Source organism: Macaca thibetana, chromosome 7 (assembly GCF_024542745.1).
Source record: "Macaca thibetana thibetana isolate TM-01 chromosome 7, ASM2454274v1, whole genome shotgun sequence".
NCBI lineage: Eukaryota > Metazoa > Chordata > Mammalia > Primates > Cercopithecidae > Macaca > Macaca thibetana.
In genome coordinates this window covers 55,234,026-55,246,750 of record NC_065584.1, presented here as the reverse complement: position 1 = coordinate 55,246,750, position 12,725 = coordinate 55,234,026, and the positions used below count along the sequence as shown (strand labels likewise).

Here is a 12,725-nt window from a genome sequence, read left to right as displayed (position 1 = left end):
CTAGGGCAGGTTCTCAGCCCTGTTCACCCACTACCTGCAAACAGACTTGGTGCTTTTGAGTGGGGGCACAGTGGAAGTGAGACTGGCCCTTTGCGTTGTATGGGAGCTGGGTGAGGCCTGTGACTGCTTTCCTCCACTTCCCTGACAACCTGCATGACACAGCAAAGACAGCCATAATCCTCCGAAGAACATAACTCCATTGACCTGGGAACTTCACCCTCATCCCCCACAGCAGACGCAGCAAGACCTGCCCAAGTAGAGTCTGAGCTCAGGCACGCCTAGCCCTGCCCCCACCTAATGGTCCCCTACCCACCCTGGTAACTGAAGACAAAGGGCATATACTCTCGGGAGTTATAGGGCCCTGCTCACTGCCTGTTCCTCCCGACACCAATGCACTTTCGAGCCAATGCTCTCTTGAAAGTGCCACCTCCCAGCAGGAGGTAAATCGGCACAAAAATAGTGCATTAATCAACCAAAGCTAAGAACCCTCGCAGAGTCCATTTTGCCCTTCTGACACCTCCACTGGAACAGGTGCCAGTATCCATGGCTGAGAGACCCACAGATGGTTCACATCACAGGACTCGGTGTAGACAACCCCAAGTACCAGCCTGGAGTCTGGTAGACTTGCTGGGTGGCTAGATCCAGAAGACAGATAACAATGACTATAGCTTGGCTCTCAGGAAGCCATATCCCTAGGAAAAGGGAAAGAGTACTGCATCAAGGGAACACCCTATGAGACAAAGGGAACTGAACAACAGCTTTGAGCCCTAGACCTTCCCTCTGACAGAGCCTACCCAAATGAGAAGGAACCAGAAAACCAACTCTGGTAATATGACAAAACAAGATTCTTCACCTCATCCCCAAAAAAATCACACTAGCTCTCCATCAAGGGATCCAAACCAAGAAGAAATCCCTGATCTACCTGAAAGAGAATTCAGAAGCTTAGTTACTCAGCTAATCAGGGAGGTGCCAGAGAAAGGCAAAGCCCAATGTAAGGACATTGAAAAAAATTATACAAGAAGGAAGAAATATTCAATGAAATAGATAGCATAAATAAAAATCAATCAAACCTTCAGGAAACAATAGACGCACTTACAGAAATGCAAAATGCTCTGGAAAGTCTCAGCAATAGAATCAAACAAGCAGAAGAAAGAACTTCAGAGCTCGAAGACAAGGTTTTCGAATTAACCCAATGCAACAAAGACAAAAAAATAAGAAAATATGAAAAAGCCTCCAAGAAGTTTGGGATTATGTTAAACAACCAAACCTGAATAATCAGCGTTTTTGAGAAAGAAGAGAAATCTATTTGGAAAATATATTTGGGGGAATAATCAAGGAAAACTTCCCCAGCCTTGCTAGAGAACTAGGCATCCAAGTACAAGAAGCCCAAAAAACACCTGGGAAATTCATCACAAAAAGATCAATGCCTGGGCACACTGTCATCAGGTTATCTAAAGTTAAGACAAATGAAAGAATCTTAAGAGCTGTGACACAAAACACCAGGTAACATATAAAGGAAAACCTATCAGATTAAGAGCAGATTTCTCAGCAGAAACTCTACAAGCTAGAAGGGATTGGGATCCTATCTTCAGCCTCTTCAAACAAAACAATTATCAGCCAAGAATTTTGTACCCACCAAAACTAAGCTTCCTAAGTGAAGGAAAGATACAGTAGTTTTCAGACAAACACGAGAGAATTCGTCACTACCAAGCCAGCACTACAAGAACTGCTAAAAGGAGCTCTAGACTTGAAACAAACCCTGGAAACACATCAAAAAAGAACCTCTTTAAAGCATAAATCTCACATGACCTACAAAACAAACACAATTTTTAAAAAAGGTATATAGGCAACAAATAGCATGATGAATGGAATGGTATCTCACATCTCAATACTAACATTGAATGTAAATGGCCTAAAGTAGCTCCACTTAAAACACACAGAATTGCAGAATGGATAAGAATTCACCAACCAACAATCTGCTACCTTCAAGAGACACACCTAACACATAAAGACTCACATAAACTTAAGGTAAAGGGATGGAAAAAGACCTTCCATGCAAATGGACACCAAAAGCGAGCAGGGGTAGCTATTCTTATATCAGACAAAACAAACTTTAAAGCAACAGCAGTTATAAAAAAGACAAAGAGGGTCATTATGTAATGATAAAAGGCCTTGTCCAACAGGAAAATATCACAATCCTAAATATATATGCACCTAACATTGGAGCACCTAAATTTATAAAACAATTACTAATAAACCTATGAAATGAGATAGATAGCAACATAATAATAGTGGGAGACTACAATAGTCCACTGACAGCACTAGACAGGTCATCAAGACAGAAGGTCAACAAAGAAACAATGGCTTTAAAGTATACCCTGGTACAAATGGACTTAACAGGTATTTACAGAACATTCTACCCAACAACCACAGAATACACTTTCTATTCAACAGTGCATGGAACTTTCTCCAAGATAGACTATATGATAGAGGCCACAAAATGAGCCTCAATAAATTCAAGAAAATTGAAATCATATCAAGTACTCTTTCAGACCACAGTGGAATAAAACTGGAAATCAACTCCAGAAGGAACCTTCAAAAACATGCAAATACATGGAAATTAAACAACTTGTTCCTGAATGATCACTGGGTCAAAAATGAAATCATGATGGAAATTTTAAAATTCTTCAAACTGAATGACAATAGTGACACAACCTATCAAAACTTCTGGGATATAGTAAAGGCAGTGCTAAGAGGAAAGTTCATAGCCCTAACTGCTTACATCAAAGTCTGAAAGAGCACAGACAGACAATCTAAGGTCACACCTCAAGGAATTAGAGAAACACGAACAAACCAAGTCTGAACCCAGCAGAAGAAAGGAAATAACCAAGATCAGGGCAGAACTAAATGAAATTGAAATAACAACAACAAAAATACAAAAGATAAATGAAACAAAAAGCTGGTTCTTTGCAAAGAAAAATAAAACTGATAGACCATTAGCAGGATTAACCAATAAAAGAAAAGAGGAAATCCAAATAAGCTCTATTAGAAACGAAATGGGAGATATCACACTGACACCACAGAAATACAAAAGATAATTCAGAACACCTTTATGGGCATAAACTGGAAAACCTAGAGGAGATGGATAAATTCCTGGAAAGATACAACCTTCCTAGCTTAAATCAGGAAGAATTAGCTACTCTGAACAGTCCAATAACAACCAGTGAAATTGAAATGGTAACAAAATTACCAACAAAAAAAGTCCAGGACAAGACAGATTCACAGCAGAATCCTACCAGACATTCAAAGAAGAATTGGTACCAATCCTACTGACACTATTCCACAAGATAGAGGAAAAGGGAACCCTCGCGAAATCATTCTATGACACCAGTATCACCCTAATACCGAAACCAGGAAAAGACATAACCAAAAAAGAAAACTACAGACCAATATCCCTGATGAACATAGATGCTATAATCCTCAACAACGCACTAGCTAACTGAATCCAACAACATATCAAAAAGATAATCCACCATGATCAAGTGGGTTTCATACCAGGGATGCAGGGATAATTAAAATACACAAGTCAATAAATGCAATACACCACATAAACAGAATCAAAAACAAAAATCACATGATCATCTCAATAGATGCAGAAAAAGCATTTGATAAAATCCAGCATTCCTCTATGATTAAAACTCTCAGCAAAACTGGCATACGAGACACATGCCTCAATGTAATAAAAGCCATCTATAACAAACCCACAGCCAACATATACTGAATGGGGAAAAATTGAAAGCATTCCCTCTGAGAACTGGAACAAGACAAGGATGCCCACTCTCACCACTCCTCTTCACCACAGTACTGGAAGTCCTAGCCATAGCACTCAAACAAGAGAAAGAAATAAAGGCATCCAGACTGGTGAAGAAGTAGTCAAACTGCCGCTGTTCGGTGATGATATGACTGTTTATCTAGAAAACCCTAAAGACTCATCCAGAAAGTTCCTAGAAGTGATAAAATAATTCAGCAAAGTTTCCAGATACAGAATCAACGTACACAAATCAATAGCTCTTCTATACACCAACAGCAACCAAGCTGAGCATCAAGTCTAGAATTCAACCTCTTTTACAATAGCTGCAAAAAAAAGAAAAAATACTTAGGAATATACCTAACCAAGGAGATGAAAGACTTCTACAGAGAAAACTACAAAACACTGCTGAAAGAAATCACAGATGACACAAACAAATGGAAACACATCTCATGTTCATGGATGGGTAGAATCAGTATTGTGAAAATGACCATACTGTCAAAAGCAATCTACAAATTCAACACAATTCCCATCAAAATACCACCATCATTCTTCACAGAACTAGAAAAAACAATCCTGAAATTCATATGGAACCAAAAAAGAGCCCACATACCCAAAGTAAGACTAAGCAAAAAGAACAAATCTGGAGGCATCACATTACCTGTTTCAAACTATAAGGCCAGAGTCACCAAAACAGCATGGTACTGGCATAAAAATTGGCACATAGACCAATGGAACAAAACAGAGAACTAAGAAATAAACCCTAATACTTACAGCCAACTGATTTTCAACAAAGCAAACAAAAATATAAAGTGGGGAAAGACACCCTCTTCAACAAATGGTGCTGAGACAACTGGTAAGCCACATGTAGGAGAAACAGGATCCTCACCTCTCACCTTATACAAAATCAACTCAAGATAGATCAAAGACTTAAATCTAAGACCTGAAACTATAAAAATTCTATAAAAAAAAGAAGACAACATTGGAAAAACCCTTCCAGACGTTGGCTTAGACAAGAATTTCATGACCAAGGACCCAAAAACAAATGCAATAAAAACAAAGATAAATAGCTGAGACTTAATTAAATGAAAGAGCTTTTGCACAGCAAAAGGAACGGTCAGCAGAGTAACAGACAACTCACAGAATGGGAGAAGATCTTCACAATCTATACGTCTGACAAAAAACTAATATCCAGAATCTACAATGAACTCAAACAAATTAGCAAGAAGAAAAAAAAAACTCCCATCAAAAAGTGGGCTAAGGACATGAACAGAAACAGTTACAAAAGAAGATATGCAAATGGCCAATAAACATGAAAAAATGCTCAACATCACCAAGGATCAGGGAAATGCAATTCAAAACCACAACTCAATACCACCTTATTCCTGCAAGAATGGCCATAATCAAAAAAATTTTTTAAAAATAGATGTTGGCATGGATGTGATGAACAGGGAACTCTTCAACACTGCTGGTGGGAATGTAAACTAATACAACCACTATGGAAAATAGTGTAGAGATTCCTTAAAGAACTAAAAGGAACTTGATCCAGCAATCCCACTACTGGTTACCCAGAGGAAAATAAGTCACTATGTGAAAAAGATACTGGCACACATATTTATAGCAGCACAATTTGCAACTGTACAAACATGGAACCAACCCAAATGCTCATCAATCAACGAGTGGACAAAGAAACTGTGGTGTATATGTATACAATGGAATACTACTCAGCCATAAAAAGGAATGAATTAACGGCATTTGCAGCAACTGGGATGAGACTGGAGACGATTATTCTAACTCAGGAATGGAAAACCAAACATCACATGTTCTCACTCATATTTGGGAGCTAAGCTATGAGGATGCAAAGGCCTAAGAAAGACAAAATGGACTGTGGGGACTCAAGGGGAAAGGGTGGGAAGGGGTAAGGAATAAAAGGTCACAAACTGGGTGCAGCACAGTGTATACTGCTCAGGTGATGAGTGCATCAATCTCTCACAAATCACCACCAAAGAACTTACTCATGTAACCAAACACCACCTGTTCCCCAATAACCTATGCAAATAAAAAAATAATAATTTTAAAAAAGGAATGATACACTTAGGTTTGAGTATCTGGAATCAATTTCTTGAGTTTTCAAAAGTGTCAATGTATAAATAAGTTGTACATCAGTACACAGTTTCCATTAAATGAAACAAATTTATGAAACTCTATTATTCATTTATTCAACTGTTAAAAACCAGATGTTCTGCAATGTAAGGCAATATGCCAAGCCCAATAGGCTGATATAAGGCACACTACCTAACCATAAGGAACTTACATTAAGCACACCTAATCCATTATTACCTCTCTAACAGGCCTCCCTCTTTTTCCCTATGTCTTTGCTGAGATAGTAGCACAGATATTTTCAGTTAAAGTCCATTCCTTGGATCTTTATTTGCCCACTATTAAATCAGGTTTCATAGGATAGTTAACATAAAGAGATCCTGGATATTAAAAAGCATTCCATCCATGAGGAGTAAACTATACAGTTTCAAGAACACAGGGATCTTTGATCTCTCATTAGACCATGAGACTGGGTCTTGAATCTGCCAAATTTTTATCTCCAGTATTTAACTGCAGTAACTGGCACAGAATAGGCACTCATAAATGCTTGCTGAATGACTGACTTAAACCAAAAAGATTGTTGGATTAACTGTGTAGCCACAAGTACTTAATACATAGGCTCTCTACGTTCTACTAAAGACAGTCCTATGAAGACAAATCAAAGTGAATGCTCCTAAGTACTCTTGAAACTCCTGGTTCATTAACTTAACCCTGGAGACACAAACATAGTAACCTGAAATTTTATGTGGTTTTCTACATTTTTTGCATGACATAGTTTTACAAATAGCTACAGTTCAGAATCAGAAAAATAAGCATGCATAGCACAGTAAAATACCTTTCAGTTTAACTGCCACATCAACATAGGATTGCAAAAATGCCATGGATACTGCTTGCCCTACATGAAAATGAAAAATTCAACAGATATTACTGTGTATCTCCAAAGCATCCACACTGATACGTAACAAATACACAGATTTATGAGGTTTCCCAAAATTATTGTTAAGCAGAAATATTCTACTATACATTTCTTAACATAGTCCAACCACTTAAGAGTTTCAAAAGCAACTGATTTTCCGCACTTGTACTGCAAGGAATATAGCTAAATAGCTATGATTTGAAGATAAAAGCAATATACTCACTATAAATCTATAATAACAATATGTTAAAATCATTAGCGTGAGTCACAATTTTTCAAAATTAATGAACATCTAGTTTAATCATTAACCTTTAATTTGTAAATCAGATATAAATAAATTGCACAATCCCAGAATCAGAAGTAAATGCTTCCATGCACACAGTCTACTTGAGACATACGAAAGCAATTTCATTTTACAACGTGCAATACATGAAATGCCAAAAATTAAATCTGTGTGTTTAAATGTCCTAATATGTAATAGTCTCCTCTAAAGAGTCATACTCACAACCAGCATAGAAGAGTACTATGCTGTCAGAAGCCGTCACTGTTGCATTAAATGTTTCTTCTGTTAGTTCCACTGTGAGTTCCAAAGGTAATTTTCTCTTCCTATCTCTGAAAACAGTTTCTGCCACTTCATCATCCTGAACATCTGAAATGTTGGAAAAGAAATTAATTTAAATATTGATGTATAATGAAAACTATTTAAGCTCTTCTCATAGGAAGCATGTAAGAATTCAGTACTTTATACAAACTTTTGAATTCATCCTATCTTAATAGTTAGGACGCATGATATTTAAAAAACTTTCCAGTTGCTTAACTGACGCTGAGATGCTTCCTGACCTAGAAGTTGTAAAGTTTTAGTCAATTTCAAAATTAAAACTTGTTCTACAAAGAATATTAATAGTGCTGTTTTGTTTATGTTGCCTCTACTATATGCCAAGCATTGTGACAGGCACTAGGAAAACTGGTAAACAAAACAGACATAGTCCTGACCACATGGAACTTCTATCTATGGAAAAGTCAGATAAACTGATCACCGAATAAACATATAATTATAAATTATGACCAATTTGTGAAGAAACGTAAAGGATACACTGAGAGATTATATAACAGGGCTATTTAGATTGGGAAGCCCAAAATCTGCCAGGTAGAGAATCAAGAAAAGAATGTTTTAGACAAAGAGAATTACATACGCAAAAGCTCTGAGACATACAAGAGTTTAGCACATACAAGGCTGAGAGAAGGCAAATTTGACTAAGACAAGATGGGGCTGCAGGAATAAACAGCATGAGAAAACTCTAGGCTAGGCAGTGGCTAGATCATAAGAGGTCACATGAGACAAGAAGTCTGGATTTTATCCCAAAAGCATCAAGTTATGAGTGGATTCTGAATATGTGAAAACTCTTCCTTAATTTAGACAGACCAATCAATAGACTGATAGATCCATCCATCCATCCATCCATCCATCCATGTATCTTCAAAAATACATTTGGATTCATAAATATTCTGTTGGAAGTTTGTAGAGATTGTATGGTAACACAGATGGAGCATATAACTTGACTAAAGGATAAAGCTTCTTAGAAGAGTTGATACTAGCTGAATATGAAAAGAAAAAGAAAATTCAGGTAGGCAGAGAAGAAAGGCAGTGGTGGCATAAAGAGCAAAGAGAACGGCATGAGCAAAGGCACAGTGGCATGTAAGAGCATGGTGCAATCGGAAGTTCAAACACTGACTGGCTATATGATGATAGTAAGAATTGTTAATTTTTTAGATGTAATAATAGTATTAATTATGTTAATGTTAAAAATGAAAATCTTGTATTTCTGAAACCCAGGGAAATACTTATAGATGAAATCTTATGTTTGGGATTTGCTACAAAACAATAAGAGGTAGGGGGTGACCGGAGCAGGATTAGCCATGGTTTGATAATGTGAGGCCAAGTAATGGATAACAAGAATTTGTTCTATTATTCTATCTCCTTTACGGTATGTTCATAATTCTCTGTAACAACACATTAAAAAGAAAGAAGGGAGAAAGAAGACAATACATTCATAGAACTAAAGTATTGTTTTATACATGATTTCTAATACAGTCACACACCACATAATGATATTTCAGTCAACAATGGACCACATATACAACTGTAGTCCCTTAAGATCATAATGGAGCTGAGAAATTCCTATCATCTGGTGATGTAGTGGCCACTGTAGTGTCGTAGCACAACACATTACTCACATGTTTGTGGTGACGCGGGTGTAAACAAACCTACAGTGAGTCATATAGCACATAAGGCCAGGCATGGTGGCTCACACCTGTAATCCCAGCACTTTGGGAGGCCGAGGTGGGTGGATCACTTGAGGTCAGGAGTTCAAGGCCAGCCTGGCCAACATGGTGAAACCCTGTCTCTACTAAAAATACAAAACATCAGCCGGGCATGTTGGCGCATGCTTGTAATCCCAGCTACTTGGGAGGCTGAGGCGGAAGAATCACTTGAACCCAGGAGGTGGAGGTTACAGTGAGCCAAGATTGCACCACTGTACTCCAGCCTGAGCGACAAGAGCAAAGCTCTGTCTCAAAAAAAAAAAAAAAAAAGTATAGCACATACAATTACGTACAGTAAATAATACTTGATAATGATAATAAAGGACTAGATTATTGGTTTATATATTTACTATACTCATTAGAGTGTACTCCTTTCACTTATAAAATAAAAAGTTCACTGTAAAACAGCCTCAGGTAGGTCCTTCAGGAAGCATTCTAAAAGAAGGCATTATTATCATAGGAAATGACAGCTCCATGCTTGTTACTGTCCCCGAAGACCTTCCAAAGGGACACAATGTGGAAGTGGAAGCGGGTAATATGGATGATCTTGACCCTGTATAAGCCTAGGCTGATGTGTGTTTGTGTTTTTGTTTTTAGAGAAAAGTTTAAAACGTAAAACATAAAAGTTTTAAATGCAAAAAAAAGCTTATAGAATAAGGATATAAAAAAAGAAAATATTTTTGTACAGCTGTATGATGTGTTTGTGCTTTAAGTTAAATGTTACTACAAAACAGTCAAAATGTTTTTAAACATTGTAAAAATGTATAAAGTAAAAAAGTTACAGTAAGCTAAGACAAATTTATTATTGAAAAAAATTCATAAATTTAGTACAGCCTAAGTGTACAGTATTTATGAAGTCTACAATCATGTAATGTTCTAGGCCTTTACATTCACTCACTGACTTACCCAGAGCAACTTCCAGTCCTGTAAGCTCCATACATGGTATGTACCCTATACAAATGTACCATTTTTTATCTTTTATACCGTGTTTTCATTGTACCTCTTCTATGTTTACACAGGTTTAGATACATAAATATCTACCACTGTGTTACAGGTACCTACAGTATTCAGTACAGTAACATGCCTAGGTTTGTGGCCTAGGAGCAATAGGCTAGACCATACACCCTAGGTGTGTAATAGGCTACACCATGTACGTTTGTGTAAGTGAACTTTATGATGTATGCTCAATGAAATCACCTAATAATGCATTTCTCAGAAAGTATCCTCATTGTTAAGAGACACATGACCATACTATAAATTAAAATTCTAGATCTGGATTTCAACACAACCTCAGCCATTTTCTAACTGTACGACTCTAGTCAATCACATAACTCTCTGGGCCTCAATGTTCAACTCTTGTGAAGCATGAGAGTTGCACTATATAACTTTAAGGTACTTATAAGCACCAAATTCCATGACACTAAAAAATTACATTCTCAATACCAAAATTAGCAAAGACCTATTTTCTTATTTACCATATTTTTTCTTGTTATTCATATATTTTCATTTTCCTGTCAGTCTTCTCTGTTTCTTTTTCCTCCTTTCCCTCTTTTCTTATATTCTAATAAGCTACCATCACTTGTAAATTTAGTCACTCCTCAGCTCTACCTTCCACCTATTCATTAATAATATACACACTATTTTCAGTCTTTTTTTTTTTTTTTTTGAGACAGGGTCTCACTCTGTTGTCCAGGTTGGAGTGCACTGGCATGATCTCAGCTCACTGCAATCTCCGTCTCCTGGGCTCAAGCGATCCTCCCACCTCAGCCTCCCAAGGAGCTGGGATTACAGGCACATACCACCATGCTTGGCTAATTTTTGTATTTTTTGTAGAGATAGGGTTTTGTCATGTTGCCCAGGCTGGAACACAGGCTTCTTTTCTTTTGCCCTTTTGTGGAACCAGTGTTTTTCATTCTGATTCCATTTTGCCGATTTCTCTGGGGTACACCTGTCTCTGATTTACATTCAAAGACGGTAATAAATTCTTTCCTAACCCTCATCTAGTTTTCCTTTGTAAACGGGAGTGATACAAAGGGAGGGGGAAGAATTATATATGGGCACAACACCATACAACATTCTGGGCCAATATGGATTACTGATAATAGGAAGTTAAGATGAAAAATAAACAAAAAAGGCAAAGCTGCAAAAGAAATACTAGAAACAGGCTGGAGGTTATTGAACGTTTCCAACACAAAGAAATGAAAAATGCTTGAAATGATGGATACGCTAATTATCCTGACCTGATCACTATACATTATATGTATTGAAACATCACTATGTACCTCACAAATATGTACAATTATTATTGGTCAAATGAAAAAAAAAAATAAAAACCAGAAAGATAAGGCAGCATCAGAGGGTAAATAAGGCCATAGAGTCAGGAAACAATATAGAGGCTGTGGCCACAAAGAAATCTTCAAACAGGCGACTCCCACTGAAGACAGGAATCAAATAAACTGAGATTGCGGACAAGTCCTCTAACTCTGAAGGTTCAAATACAGGAACCATTACAGGAATAAGCGAGGAAACAGACCAGAACACAGGTCTGCTTATGTAATGACAAGCCCACTGAGAACTCCAGAGAGGAACACAAGCAATTCTAACCCCTGCATATCAGAAAAGAAACCAGAGCTCCACTCAAACCAAGAAACTGGTCATTGTAACAGTGAAAGCTCTTATTAAATTTATAATATAGATTTTGATCACAATGTATGGAGCTCATGAAAATGATACGTAAATTGCTTCCTTCTTAGAGCTTATAATGGTACTATATAAAACACTCAAGTATTTACTATATGGTATACAAAAATGAACAAGACATAATCCTTGATTTAGAAATATTTATAGACTAGTGGAGAAGAGAAAAAAATAAATGAATAATTACAGAAGAGGATTAATGTTATGAAAGATGTATCAGGAATAGTTATTTCACTATTGCCCAATTGTTGCTTTAAAAATATGAAATTTTAGGCCACTAGATTATTTTAGTGAAGTATTCTTGACTGTCATTAATAAATAAGATTTTATTTCAGGATGCTTGAGTTCTAGCCCAGGCCCCACCATCTGCCACTTGTGGGACTTTGGGCGGATCACTGAACTCAAGAAATGCAGACTCATTGCGTACAAAATGAAGGTGGTATCAGCTAACTCAGAGCATAACAATCAAAGTAAATAATATGTGGGAAAAAGCCTTAAAAACCATACAATACTTCATAAATGTAAGCAATAAATTTTTTTAAAAGCTGAAATAACTGTTTAAAAAAAGTGTTAAAATGTTACTGAAATTTACTCCTTATACCATTAACAACTGGATTTATTTACAAGTACAAATATAACAATATTTATTAGAACTCCATTTCCTAATAAAAATAGTAACAGTGAATTATCATGTTGTAGTTTCTAAGTAGAGTTTTTAAACACGGACTAGTCCAGAATGGCTGAAAGAACTGATATGAAAGATGAAGGCACAGATGTGGGAAGTTTGAAGCCTGATATGTAACAATAAATGCTATTACACTAAACAAAATATAGCATCCTTACATCTTTCAACAAATCAACTTGACAAAATGTGATTCAAAA

The 12,725-nt window shown here is 36.8% G+C and overlaps 1 protein-coding gene across 1 annotated transcript in view; it reads right to left on the bottom strand.

Annotated features, from left to right (window-relative positions):
* TXNDC16 (thioredoxin domain containing 16) overlaps positions 1-12,725 on the bottom strand; it is a 126,824-nt gene that overhangs the window by 61,584 nt on the left and 52,515 nt on the right. Inside the window, 2 exon segments of the mRNA XM_050798081.1 lie at positions 6,744-6,803; positions 7,330-7,473. Of these exon segments, the coding sequence (XP_050654038.1) occupies positions 6,744-6,803; positions 7,330-7,473 (204 nt within the window).